General features: G+C 34.9%; 2 protein-coding genes across 3 annotated transcripts in view; one reads left to right on the top strand and one right to left on the bottom strand.

The window, feature by feature from the left end:
- The window catches only part of LOC149799836 (eukaryotic translation initiation factor 2A-like), a 62,941-nt gene extending 53,191 nt beyond the window's left edge, over positions 1 to 9,750 (bottom strand). For both annotated transcript variants that reach the window (XM_089959243.1, XM_089959244.1), the window contains exons 1-2: positions 9,682 to 9,750; positions 720 to 789 (exon numbers count right to left, since the gene is read on the bottom strand). In XM_089959243.1, coding sequence (XP_089815369.1) covers positions 720 to 789; positions 9,682 to 9,700 — 89 coding nt within the window. In that variant the 5' untranslated portion in view covers positions 9,701 to 9,750. The remainder of the gene's footprint in view (positions 1 to 719; positions 790 to 9,681) is intronic.
- Positions 9,751 to 9,947: 197 nt separating this feature from the next.
- Positions 9,948 to 14,800, top strand: LOC149799835 (stress-associated endoplasmic reticulum protein 2). The gene is made up of 3 exons (XM_089959245.1): positions 9,948 to 10,149; positions 11,485 to 11,557; positions 14,364 to 14,800. The coding sequence occupies exons 1-3, from the start codon at positions 10,066 to 10,068 to the stop codon at positions 14,399 to 14,401; spliced, it is 195 nt and encodes a 64-aa protein (XP_089815371.1). The 5' UTR covers positions 9,948 to 10,065; the 3' UTR covers positions 14,402 to 14,800.
- Positions 14,801 to 15,030: the final 230 nt, after the last annotated feature.

Here is a 15,030-nt window from a genome sequence, read left to right as displayed (position 1 = left end):
TCCTTACTGTACTCAAAATGAAATAAACATTAAATTCAATAGCATCTTTTCATAATTGCAATCGAAACACTTCATATTTTTCCCACATAATGAATTCAAATAGTCAGTGACAGAACAAACACACTTGCAGATTTAAACACGCTTCTCCCGCGCCGCTTCAATCCAATGTATTTCATGTATAATTTGCACAGATGAATCCAGTCCAAAATCACAAACTTTCGTCGAATTGAAACAAAATACCAAAACATATTCATTCCAGATCAAATGGAAAAGTTGTTGCAATGCGCATTCATTCACAATATGACTGCAAATTTCAATTTTAACTAGACACGCCATTTTCTTTCTAAAGTTATGTCGAGCTGCAACTAAGTTCAAATTTATCTGGGCTGAGTTATGTGCGCATTATTAATGATACTGTTGTGTAATGATAAATCTGCGCTTGTGTATTTAGTTTGGAATACGGCATTCATTCATTTACACTGTTTCTTGTAGTGTATTTTGTTTATATAATTAAGCCATAGGTAGAATAAGAAAATGAGCATATAATAAAAAGGTTACTTCATTTGTATGGGAAAATATGAACTCGTTTTGTTGGATGGATATAATGCACTCCCAAGGTCATGCAGTATTCCAGCCAAAAAACTCGTTCATATTTTCCCATACAAATGCAGTAACCTATAATTATTTTAAGTGTAAAGAGAGATAAATGTGCCATTTACCGTTTGAAGTCTGGTTGTGTGCCCAGAGCTGGGGGTCCATTGGTCATCCACAGTCCATCTGTTCCTCGCACTGCAAATAGAAATCATCATACTATATAGATAGGTAAAGAATCATTACTTTGAAGGAGCAACAGCCCACTATTGCATATATTGTACTGCTGGAGGTATTTCCTTGTGTATTGCATGGCAGGTATTTCCTGGTGTATGGCATGGCAGGTATTTCCGTGTATGGCATGGCAGGTTTTTCCTAGTGTATGGCATGGCACTATCCAAAAAATTCACCAGTGGTTTCAGCAGAACTAATTTTTTACCCGCTAGAAATTTCTTGCTGTATAGAAAAATTCTGTTTAGTAGATTGTTCACATTTTGGGGGGTATAATAAAATTTGCAAAGAGCAATGTTTTTCACAATTTTTTTTTCTCAATCTACAGACCAACCTCTGCATTCTGATACCCTCCGAGTACCAATACATATCGGTAGTCTATTTATCAGATGTTTTTGACTTTCGAGTTGCAGTGCACATTTTTTTTTAATCCTATACAATTTCTAATAGTTTATCTTTGCTCTAGAAACAGGCAGGACACCTGGACATAAAATTCTGAATTTAAAATTGATACATTTTATAAGTTTTAATTTTTTTTGTAATGTCATTGATAAGTTTGTAAAATAAAAATCGATGTTTTTAAAACAATAAAACCATTTTTTTTAAAATACAAGAAATTTCAAGGCAACTCCTCTATTTTCAATTTTCATACAAACCATGACGGTCACCTACATGATATACAGGTTGTAGAGGAAGATAATTGTTGCAATGCTGGAGACATGGCTTTTTATATTTTTAGAAATACATAATATACACTGACTTGGAAAATCTAATACTGCACCAGACAAAAGAGGGGAAACAACCATACAATACTAATACAGATATAACACATATGGACAAAGATACAGACTGGGACAGGGACCAGTGTAATACTGGCAGTAAATGGTGTAGAGACTGCAGGGCGACATTACTTAGCATCATGCGAGGTATCAGGCCTGCAGAAGAGGCAAAGAAAACTGGTTACGTAGAATATGGACAAACAACACAAACATACAAGGGAATATATATATACACATACATACAAATAATACAGAGGCTAACAAAAGTTTCCCCTTAAATAAACAATGTGTTCTGATGTGATGTGATTTGGATTTTTAACATAGCTTTAACAATTTTTTAGTCATATCGCTACGATGTCTGCAATGTGGCAGTTTATAGTAATGTCTAGCACTGGGGCATCATGCCGCAGACATGTAGCATGATATCCCACCCAGTCACATTATTCTGACACCAGGACAACCAGTCGTAACACTAACCTCTTAATGCTGAATGCTAAGTGAGGCAGCTGTTAGTACCATTTTTCTAAGTCTATGGTGGTTTGATTCAGTCGGGATTGAAGGTATATAGCAGAACATAAAAATATAGCATCCATACATATAGCACACACTGGACAAAAGTAAGATCTCTGAAAAGTGGGAAGTGCTTTATGTCTGAGGAAGGAAGTATTAACTATTTATTATCTATCACTTCCACCAAGGGGAGGAAAATCAAGGAACCTGAAGAGAGGACCGAAGATGAGCACAACCTATCCAAAAGATATCAGGAAGAGGATAACTCTATTCTAAAATATATTTAACTAAATTTTCGAACAAAATTCTTTTTGATTTTTCACAGATACCCACAACAAAAGACCTGGTGGCAACATATAATAACCCCTTTACAACCTTTCAGACAGCGGGGGGGGAGGACCACAGCGGGGAAAACTAAATAATGCTACAAACCTACAAGGAGTCCACACATAAAGTGGAACTAACTGTGTAATGCCCCAAAGCACTGATTTCATTACTGAAGGTGCACCGGGTTACCATTATACCAGTTTACTGCAGTACTTTTTCCAGTAGTATGGATCATGGTACTTTTTCAGCCAACCAATACTCTGGTACCTTCCATCAGCAATGAATGTAAAAAAATGTAATGATGAACAGGTTAATAAAAAAAATGCTAATCTGAAGCCCTACTATTATGGACACAATGTAGCCGAGTACACATAATCTATTTACACTTTTCACTATCCTATATTCTTACACATGTATATGTATGTACCAATGTTTGTCTGCCAAAGCAATAAATACTAAATATGTTATCACTGTTTTAAGTATTTCTCTTTGAATATGCAACACTCTAGTTTGTAACAATATCTGTGAAGCACGTTGTTTCATGCCCCCTCCCCCACTCCATGTCCTATACAGCTAAGTGGATACACATGCTTACTTTCATTCGTTAACTCACTGATCTAGATATTGCACGATTCATTACATAACACAATGATATCTAGTGGAACCAGAGTTTCACTGTATTAATATATAAGAACTCCCAAAATTTGAATGGCTTTTGCCAGATATTGTTTCCTCAAAATTAATGTGACAGAAATGTTTTTATGATAATTAATACTAAAACAAAAATCAATGATCTTTTTTATTTGGTCCCCAGACAAGTCATGGAGTGTGGCACTCATCTTGGAAGATGGTAATAAAAATAACTTATTGTTGCTTTTACATTTTTTACAAATCTAATAAGGTCTTGGTTACACATATTTTGTTCTACAGGTCAGCTGTTCCAATAAACCCTGACAAAACATAGTTAAATAACGCAATGTATGAGGGAATGACATAATGACCTTTGGGCACTTGTTCAATAATGTGGTTTTTGGGAAGTCCAGGAGATAAGCTTTCATGCCTCTTTTATCTTGTACTTTGCTGCCTAAGTGTTTAAACAACTGGAAATGCAGAATGACCAAAGAAATGTATGGGATAATCAGTGAATGTCTCACATGTCATTTTATCAAATGCTTATTTGAGAGTTTTGAGATCATTCATTGTTTACATCTCCTGAAACAAGATTTATTTAATACAGTGACCTATGATCACCAAGAACCAAGGCAAGAGTTTATTACATAATTTTTAGTAGATGATGCATTAAACATAAAATGTTTTATAAATTTTATATAAGTTAGGATTAGCTGACTCAAAAATTGAACTCTCCCTTGGGAGATCTGAGCTTGCCCCAAAACATGAGAACAAAACATATCACAAAGTAAAATAAGATAGGATCGTTTAAGTAAATCACATTATATTTGTTGTTACAAATAAAGAAATTTTGTTTACATTTTGTCTTGGTTTAGAGCTTAAAACAATAGTTGAATAATTAATGTTATCAAAAATATATGTAAATAGAACATGTAAATAGCTATGTGCATAAGAAAAGAAAGGAGTGTTAGAATGCAATAAACTAGATTACAATAATGTAATTAAAATAGGTACAATGTTTTAATCACCTGCAATAAGTATTTTTATTTTTTGCAAAAACTTCACCAGAAAATGGCAGTCAAAAACAATTTTCACACAACCTCTATAAACGTACATCAGGACACATACACAGGTGTCTTCATACCTGTGTTTATCAATTCAAACCATAGTGATCACTAATGCAGAGGCGTAGCTGGGGGGGGGGCAGGGGGGTATATATGTCCCCGGGCGCCAAGGTACAGGGGCGCCAAAATGAGGGTTACAACGTTACATTATAATAAGTAAACAAGGGTAATATTCAAAAATGTGATTAAACGGGGAGGGGGCTGGAGCGCCAATTTTATAGTTCATCCTCGGGCGCAAAATATCATAGCTACGCCTCTGCACTAATGTTATGGATTACTAACTTTACAGCTTCCACTTCAGGGGTAAATCAAAAAGAAAATCTACATTCTAGAATTTGTCAATTGATGTTTTGAAAACTTTAATAAAATTAAATTGCTTCTAGTGGCAGTTCATTATTTATACCATATATACACTCGCTTATAAGATGAATCCTAGAGCAAACTGCACAGACCCAGATCTGATGTTGCATAACGGACCAGCAGATCTGGGTCTGTGCAGTTTGTTAGAAGTAATCAGTAGAACAAGAAGCACAGACCCTGATCTGCAGTTGCATTTTGTGATGGCAGATCAGCATCTTTCTTGTTTGCAGTTCAATTAGACTTATAAGCAAGTATAAACTGTACCTATTTCTAACTATAACCTGGGTACACCTACCAGACAGAATTGATTACTATGTATAGTTTCTGCCATGCTTTCTAAGTCATATGACCAAAACACAGTGAAATGACCACGAAGAATAGATGAACCTCAATTGTCATGATACCGATGACATTTATATATTCAATGAGCATGAATTCAGTCATATTTGCATTTTCTGTTTTTCTTAACCGATTCGGCCCCGATCCCGTCTGTAGGCGTGATGAGGCTGTACGCTACTTCAAAGCCCTGCAGCATCGAGGCCATTTAAGATAGACCAACGTGGGTGGTATTAAAAAAAAGCAGACAGATATAGCTCTAAAATGGTATCAAATAATCTGGAAGTTCTAGTTGCACTACAAAATACAGAGAGAAAAAGCTCATTTTTTGGACCCGGTTTTTTTTCACCCAAAATTCGCTCGAGATCGGAATGCGATTTTGTGTCCGGATTTTAGACCTTTTGGCCTCAGATCTAAGGCATACCGGTCTTAACTGAACACAGACAGGTGAACCTTTGCAAAAACTAGGATAAGGTGGCATTTGGAATAAATTGCGGTCTCCATACGAAAATGATGGGTCTATTAAGCAAAAAAAAAAAAAAAAAAAACTCCGACTTTTACCCTTCTGCTCATGCGCAAGCAAAATAACCAATGGAAATTGATGTTTCTAATACAACTAGGCATTAGTCTCATGGATAATCTGTTGAAAACAGCTGTATTACGATGTATTCAGAAATAGCACCCCAAATCTCGTTCCTACGCACATTTCAGACAAAAATGACAAAAACCTCTGGGGCCGAATGAGTTAAAGATAAGGTTGTGATACAGCCCAGAATTAGATGCTTAAACATCAACATATAAGCTTTAATGCACCACAGTATTTGGACGGGAAAAGAAAATCATTTTACATCATTTGTTTTGTCTTTCTCCTGTATACATATATATGAATAAAGCAATCAAAGCAAATTTGGATTTTGTTAACATTCTGACTGGAAATATTTTCATCCTGGAAAAATGGATAAACTCTGGTTTTGAATAAGGAGGACAATTTCTGCACCCATCGCCAAGCCCCATATTAATATGCATTTGGAGCCAGATAAACCATCTTCCTTTAAGATGGTGCCAAAAGCTTTCTTAAAAGGGGGAGGTCCCACACACATACCTCCACTGGGGTGGGGTGGGTGGGAAGCATCGAAGACAGGGGAGGTAAACTATGCAGAATGGTAACTGATGTTAATTAATATAAGGTGTAGAAAAATTTAAAACAAGCATTTATTGATTTGTATCATTTATCTGAATGCCAAATTGTTGTTCAGCTGGTAAATGTTCTTCTTTGTTTCTTATCACTCCCCTTGAAAGAAATCCTTTGCAAACTGAAAATAATTTATTCGACTAAATATATACACACATCTGTATAGTAATCAGTTTATTTACTACTTTAAATGTTAGCCCACTGGCCTTTGAAACTCCTGTCAAAATGTCTTAGAAGTAAAACAGAAAATAAATCTTTTGCATATATATATATATATATATATATATATATATATATATACATATATACACACACACCCACATTTTCCTTTTTTCTCTCTCATTTATTCTGATATTTTCTTACTTCTGTGAAAGTTTCAAAGGTCTGTGGTTAGCCTATTCCTTGGAGTAGTTTAAATTTTGCTTTGTGAACTGAATCCCCTTTCACAGGCAGCTTTTTATGACAGCAGTACCATTGCATTTATGGCCCGTTTGAATAGATACAGGAACTAGTTTTCAGTACGTATATCCAAAACAATTTTCCACAATTTATGAATGTTGTTCCTTGGTTATTTCTGTCATTTCTGCATTACCAAATCTGTAGTTTTTCTTGCCAATTATTTCTATTTCATTACTTTCTGTGCTATGTTCAGTTACTAGCATACCATCAAATTTTCATTTCTCTCTAGTTTCACCTGTAACAGATCATCTTTCTGTCCTGCTGACTTTCCTAGAGAAATGAGTTATATTTTACTTCAACATTGCTGTTGTGCTTTAGACACTTCCCTAATGGCTGATCGATGGATCAATTTTCATTACCCCTCCAGGAAATAATTCAGTCTGAATACCTCTACAGTTTTCCAATACTCCAACAGATCCCCATCACAATATTCAAACAATATTCTCCATAGTTATAGGATTAATTTTTACTATGCAGAAATGGAAAAAGGATGATGTGATCAACCTAATTAAAAAAAATAGAGAAATTGCAGGAAGCAAATAATATAACTTGTACGATCTTTCCCCCATTAGGTTTTAAAAGCTGAGTGATTCTAGATCATTTTTGCAATAAATCTATGGTCTCATGACCTGAGAGCATCTCTGCATCTTAGTCTACTACACTTGTCCCTTTTGTTTCATTTATCATAAATGAATTCTTTGCGAAATTAAGTTAAGTACCTTTTTTCTAACTGGATTGTGTTACTTTTGGCAGGTACATTTTTTCTAGTGCTAAACATGTCAATCCATTTGAGTCACTGTCAAAGTTGACACTGTATTCCATTTTGGTATTACTCAGCTGGACAATTAATGCTCTCATCAAATAATGAACTCAGTCTAACCAAATCGACCCATCACTTTTGGAGCCAGTTTAATACTATGTACTAAGCCTATCAGTCTACAATTTCTATAACAGTAATATTGATATATCCTTGTCAACTGTCACCTAATTTAACAGTTTTAAACAAGCTTTGTATGTTTCTTTATGTTCAGTGTGTGTGTGTGTTTTTCTTGGATTTTTAAGGTAGCTTTAACAATTTTTCAGTCATATCACTACGATGTCTGCAGTGTGGCAGTTTATAGTGATGTTTAGCATTGGGGCATCATGCTGCAGACATGTAGCATGATGTCCCACCCAGTCATATTATCCTGACACCAGGCTGACCAGTCCTAACACTAACCTCTTATTGCTGAGCGCCAAGTGAGGCAGCTTTAGTACATTTTTGTAAGTCTTTGGTATGACTCGGCTGGGAATCTCCCGCATCTGAGGCGGATGCTCTAACCATTAGGCCAACGAAACGGTTTTATGTTCAGTGTATCTGTGCCTGATTTTTGTATCCAGTTAAAGTGCAAGTTATACAGGTCATGTAGACATTTAGTACCAACTATTTCAGTTATGAGTGTAATTTTCTAGAAATTGATTACACATACCTATAAATTGTGATTATAAGAAAACTTTAGAAAAACAGAATATCATTTTATTTAATCTATGCTAATGTACTTTTTTATTTTAGATCAATCTTTTGCTGAATCTTTCAAAAAGCAACACACGTGTTCTACAACCTGACACTGCTTACTATTTAATGCTCAATAAAAGAAGTGTTACAAAGCCACAGAAGATGAAAGGTAGGGATCACAAAATAACTATGAAATTTTGCCCAAACTGACATTGTTTGATGGTATGGCAAAGGAAAGGATCACCTAAAATAAAACTAGAACCCAAACCAGATACATGATGGTATGAGCTGACCTGGTTCTACAATGTATCACGTTAGTTATGTTTTGGTGTAGTCTTACTGCCCATAATAATAGCCTTGTTCCAGTGTTGACTGACATTGGAACAAGCGTCAAAATTTTCAAGAATATCTCACACACTAGGCAACATATATAGAAACTTTTCCACAAATTAAAAGTCACGTTGATTTTGGTGGTCTTTAACTCTGATATCTTTTTTCTAATAAATTCAAGTTCTCACACAAGCAAATGAACGTGTCTTCAAGCTCCATTGTCCAACATATCAGATGGTTGGAATACAAAGGAAGACAGGAATGCCAAAAGACGTTGAAAAGATGATCAATATCTTGAACAAAACTAAACTATCTAAACAATTTCTTCAACATTAGTATATTTTTTATTCGTTTCATTAAGGGGCCCAGAGTGGCTGAGTGGTCTAAAGCACTCTCCGTTACAGATCACTGCCATCTCACCTCTGTCTGCATGGGTTCGAGTCTTGGATTCGGCCAACGTAGGTAGGTGAGAAAGCTTGCCAGTAGCTTCTCGTGGGTCAGTGGTTCTTTCCAGGGTTTTCCCAGGTTCTTCCTCCACCAGTAATACTGGCCACCATGTATAGCCTATCGTGTGCTGAAAAATGGCATTAAGCCCTACAACAACAACAACAACAACAAAAATCGTTTCATTAAAGAAACATTCTTCAACGAAATCTGATACTGACATTCCCGACTTCCATTGGATTACTACCAGCTGCATAGAACATGAAAATGCATCTATTTGCTACTGTCACATTTTGACTGCATCAGGACAAAGACAGTAAGTATAATCAGATTTAAATTTGTGGAAGAATGTTGATATGTGCGAGATATGCTGAAAATGTTACCTGTCGGTCTCCAGTCAGTCGACTTGGGAGCATTCTATACAAGGCCGTTATTTAGGCAGTAAGACGTAGCACCAAAACAAAAATATGTGCTACGTATTACATCGTAGGACTATCAACCGTAATAGTCAATTTAAATTATATTTGTATGGACCGAATCTGTAATGTGCCGAGCTCGACAGTCATTATTTCCAAATGAAATCTGTATGGACTGAATCTGTAATTGGCCGTCTTTGTTATGGGCAGAGGTATCCAGTCACCAACATATTCATATGTACTCAAATTTTTTCGGGAATGATTGTGCATGCGGAGGTTGTGGAGGGGGCAACTGTCAAAGTATATTTTTGGGCTACGCTTTTGTGGCCATACGTCAATTTTTATATTTATAAATATTGATCAATGTGGATATTAATATATTTTATATTGCAAGCGTTCTGATATATCATAAACAAAATGTATAGATAAATTGTCAAGAAAAACAGTCTCCACGCACATGTAAAGGGAATCGCCATCTTTTATCTCGCGACACTGAACATGTTCTCGTACACGTAAACAAAATAAAGTCTATATTCATACGCTATCTTTGCTTATCCAAAAGTTATTAAATGTGCATTCTGACATGGTTTGTATTTCAAAATTATAAAATGATCTTTAATAGAACTATAATTAAATATCATTCTGGCGAATAAATGTCAATAAATACCATAGTTATGATAGGTTTTCTTGTAGAACTACATTTTTAAGTGGAATGATTAGATACTTTTTCTACGCACTTCCTCTACGTGGCTTCGAGGACTGGTTCAAGCATTTGGTCGAGAATATCTGACGGAAATTTTCAATTTGTTCTTCATAAAACCGACACAAATCAAACTTTAAAATGCCAGCGAAACAGAGGATAAGGCTCCAGAACGAAAAGCACAGCAAAAATATCAGTTCAAGAGGAAATGTACCGAAAACATTGGTTTGTATTCTTTATATGTTGATTTGACATATGGTATATCCTATTACTGTACTATTAGTTTTCGACACATTTCTGTAATATGGTAAACTTTAGGAATATCAATGTTTTGATTTAGTATGAAATTTTAGATAACGTATATTGAAAACGTGTTGGCAATTCCAATAAATCAAGAGTTAAGTCGGTACGGGGGTCTTGTAACAACTGATTAGCATTACAGCCGCTAGCTGCGATGTCGTAGCCTCAACTTGATTTGTCGTGTCTACGAGGTACGAGTAAGGGTACTAATATTAGTACTATACAGCCGCTAATGGCTAGTTCTACAGTGTAAGACAGCTGCTATTTATGTATCACCCCACATACAAATATCGGGGGAGGTATCTTACATTGTAGTACCAGATGAGTCAATCAGATACATCCAGACGGTACCCAAACGAAGTTGTGGATGGAAACTCGAGGATCGAAACCGGCCCAAATGGAACAAATTAATTATATCAGAGACAGTAATGGAAAGAAATATCAGTAAATAAAGACCCAGATAGTCAAATCAAAGTTAAGATATATCAAAATATTTATTTTATATTGTATTTATTATAACAATAAGTGGTGAAAGTGAGTAAAAGAAGTTCAGAACCATAGATGGGTCTAGTCGCTGGATAAAAAATCCCACCATGAAATCAAATTAAGGATTGGGCTTAATAAAGTAAAGAGTAGTAATAGCAACTATTATATAAAGTTCTCATAATTTGTTGCAATAGTCTAGTGCTGGTACTTTTTTTTAAAACGGGATAATTATATATTAGCAATTTTGCTAGTGATAAGCACAACATAACAAAAAATTGTATGAGGTTTTAACAGAGAAACAAGTTGGAAAATCTAGCATATTAGGAATACACTATGTTTATGAGAGATAATTTAAGATGGATTACATCCACACTGGACTAAAAGGTGTGTTTTGTGTTGGTGTTTTTTCAAGGAATGACCCTACCATGAAAAGTTACTCTGAAATGTCTGCCATATTATGTAGGATATTCTGGAAAATCTTTTGCAGATTGAACTAATTACAGTTATTCTTTGGCACAGTTTTTTTCTGATGGTGCCAAGAGTGTGAATAGAAAAAGACCCACGAAAATAAAAATCTTAGATTGTTGCAATCACTGCCCAAAGCATCGGTATTTATCTATCATCAGATTATGCTTAAGCCTCTGTATTATGGAGAAAGATGAACCCTGATATTTCATATTATTGATGACATTTGTCTGAAAATAGCGTTCATTTTGATAGTAGCCTTTTAAACTACTTACTGTTTTAACTTATTCGGTTCTGTTTATTTTTTAGAAACCCCAGGAGGAAAAATACCCTGTAGGACCCTGGCTGTTGGCCCTGTTTATCTTTGTTGTATGTGGATCAGGTTTGTATAAAAGTTTTATTTTTATTATACCCATATTTATGGTACATTTAGTCAAAGTCTCCCACCCCACCTCTCTCTGTTAAAGTATCAGCTTGGAAAATTGTGAAATCATTAACTTGGAAACAAATTAGTTTTATTTTGTTGGTTTTAATGGCACCTTTAATATATTATTGACTAAAATCATGAAGAGAAAATAGGAGCCAATTGCTTTTTTCCAAGGACACAGAGGCACTTAGAAATTGAAACTACTGTTCAGTTCAGCTGAAATACCATGCCATATCATTGGAATGTAACTTTAGGTCCTTACATGGTGTGAATGAATAAATGAAGGTCAGGCTTTGAGATTTTTAATCAGCCCAGCTTATGTAGCTGGATGTTTTATACCATTTTAAATGGCCGTTGAAAATTCACATTCACTTATTAGCTGTACTTGTCATCGACCAAAAGAGCTTATGGGATGGCCTGTTGTCCATTGTTCAGGGTCCCTCCATGAACTAGCAAAAGTTTGTTATTGCCACTCTTAAACAATTTGGAGGATCAATATCTAATATGGCTGTCATGCTTGAAAATTTTATTATTGCTACTCCTGAATGGATTGTTCTTTCAAATGGGGTTTTCACTAAAAGGCTTCATATGATGTCAAGTTGGCCATAGATGAAAATTGTGCTGTTATGATGTCCAGTACGGCCACTGTGGTAGTCATTTTGAAAATCCTGTTATTCTTACTCCTGAATGGAAAGTCATATCAGTATGGGGTTTTCACCAGGATTGTTCTGATGTCTGGTTGGTCCTAAATTAAAATCATTTTGCATGGGGATCTAACGAGTCCACCCAGCTTATCAACATGGGCCTTTCACTAAGTCTTTATGATGTCTAGTTTGACCTAAAAAAAATGGTACCAGTCTGACATCCAGTATCACCACCATTGCAGTCGTCTTCAAATTCATATCACGTATCCTCCCGTTTGTAAAGTCATATCTGCTTGGGGATTTCACCAGAAGACTCCATATGATGTGCAAGTTGGTCCTAAACGAAATTGGTTCTGTTAAAAAAAATCCATTATTATTGCAACATATTCTGAATAGATAGTCATATCAATGTTGGTTTTTTTAATTGACAAAAAATCTTATTTTGTCTAGTTTATTCTAAATGCAACTGATGCCAATTTGACTATCAAAAATGGCTGTGATAACAGCCATTGTTAATTTTGTGTTATACATTTTCCTCTTGAATGGAAAGTTATATCAGCATGGTGATTTCACCAGAACATGTCTTATGATCTCATGCTCTTAAAACAAAAGGTGTATGGTCGTCTGAGTGATAGTTGCTCACCTTTATAGATTATTGATATTTCACCTTTGTGTGTGGTAGAGTCTCATCTTAGCCATCATTGGTATGTGAGAAAGCTAGGTAGTATCTTCCCGTGAGTTGGTGGTTCTTCACGAGGTTTTCCTGGCTTATTATGTGCTCAAAAATGACATTAAACACAAAAACACCATAAAACATGCATAAAATGTGCCAATCAGATAACCAATACGGCCTCCACAGTAGCCTGTTTGAAAATCCAGTTGCTACTCGTCTAGATGGAGAGTAATATCAAAATTGTGTTGTCACCAGAATTTTCATGTTGGTAGTTAATGAAAAAGGTGCCAATCTGACAATTCGATATGGCTCCCATTGCTACCATCTTGAAAATCTTGTTATTGCTACTACTCCATAATGGAAAATTAAATTGATATAGGATTTTCCCCAGAAGACTAATCTAGTTTATCCTGCCACAAGGAATGCATTGAAAATCTTTTCAATAATTCTCCTGGATGGATGGTCATAGCAGGGAATTTTCACAAAGTCATCTGTTGATGTCTAGTTTGTCTTAATTGACAGCAACTACAGTCTTGGCTGCCATAATGACAAATTTGTAAATCTGATTGCTCAAGAATATCAGAGATGGTTTAAGCACTTGGCAGTTAAAAATTATAGTCTTGTACTGCATTTTGAATTCCTGGAAATTCTGTTCAGACAGTTGAGCATCAAACCCTTCGAAGAACTCTCGGATTTTATGTACAGTTATTGACAGTAAAGTGCTTCACAATACAAATATGTCAAGTTATGACACTTTGCTTATTAACCATTTTAATATGATATTATCAGAAGAATAATTATAATAGAATGGAAAGAAAGCAAGAATGAAAAGTTATAACAGAACAAAATAATGTTAATAGATAAATATTCTTTTAAGTTGGTACAGAATAAAATGAAAGTTCAAAATCATAAGATAAGCACATTTTTATATTGGATTTGAATTTTCATTTAGTTTTACTTTTGCTGTAAAAGTGCTGGAAGGCATTCCATGCTATGCTTATTTTTATGAAGTGCTTATTATTGAGGTTTTACACACTTCTCTTTGGTAAATTCTCTTTCTTTAGATGTGAAAGGAAAAACATGTATTTCAGGTTATTTTCTTTTGACTATGACATTTTTATGGGTGGATACTGAATTTTATTGTATTTTATTTTGAGAATTGAGGGGTTTGCCCAGATATATTAGATTTCACTGTAAAATTTACTTTTTAAAAGTGGAATAGTTGGATTTGACTAAGTTATTCCCATAAACCGTTAAGTTGGCTCGCTTACAAAGAAATACTTGTACTGTTAATTTTAGTATATTTCCATGAAATTTAGGGAAGACTGCATTCTCACAACTTTGAGTTTTTCTCATGTTTTCTACTTATCACTACACGTATTGTATAAATATATTACCATGAACATTAGTTTGTATTCACCATTCTTTTCAATTTTTATTTCAGCAATATTTCAGATTATTCAGAGCATTCGGATGTACTAGGGTACTTTCATTGACAGGGGACTTAACTCATGACGTCGATATTGGACTTTCACAGGGATCAAGCTTTATGGACCACGAATTGGGCTGAACTTATGTACAGACATTTTAACATTTCCAAGTTTGAATCATTCGTATCTGGAACCATTATGATTGTAATTGTGTGTAATAAGAAGAGCAAATGAAATAAAAGTTTATTTATTTACATGGACATGCTATCAGAAACTTAGCAAACCAAAATAACCCTAGCTGCAATATGGCACTAATATTAGACATTTTCACAGTAGATCTTGAAACATTGTCAAGTCTTGTTTTCTATTATGTGCTGGTTATTTCAGCAACATAAAGGTATGTGTAACTGTCAGATTTTATTTTCGATGTACATTAAAATGTTATCAGATAGCTGCTTTGTTGTCATAGCACCAATTCATGATATGGGAGTCCTATCACTTTTTCTACCTGCCTGTTTTGACTTCTATTAACCATGATAGTTCTGCATTCCTTTCACATAATTAAATGCCACTCTTTGGTTGAATTCCGTGCAGATTTTACTTTAATGGTTTAATATTGAATGAGTTATCTCTTTCTATCAGTATTCCGTCTCTACTCCTTTAATTAAGCATAGAGAAATA

This window comes from Sinohyriopsis cumingii, chromosome 5 (genome assembly GCF_028554795.1).
Source record: "Sinohyriopsis cumingii isolate HCF-2022 chromosome 5, ASM2855479v2, whole genome shotgun sequence".
Classification (NCBI taxonomy): domain Eukaryota; kingdom Metazoa; phylum Mollusca; class Bivalvia; order Unionida; family Unionidae; genus Sinohyriopsis; species Sinohyriopsis cumingii.
The sequence above is the reverse complement of the archived record's forward strand: the minus strand, read 5'-3'. Positions and strand labels throughout refer to the sequence as shown.

Bases quoted from the DNA above. Each gene is read 5' to 3' on its own strand.
- LOC149799835 (XM_089959245.1), top strand. From the start codon at position 10,066: ATGCCAGCGAAACAGAGGATAAGGCTCCAGAACGAAAAGCACAGCAAA. The intron at 10,150-11,484 runs GTTTGTATTCTT...TTTATTTTTTAG, and splicing joins GAAATGTACCGAAAACATTG to AAACCCCAGGAGGAAAAATA. The intron at 11,558-14,363 runs GTTTGTATAAAA...TTTTTATTTCAG, and splicing joins CTTTGTTGTATGTGGATCAG to CAATATTTCAGATTATTCAG.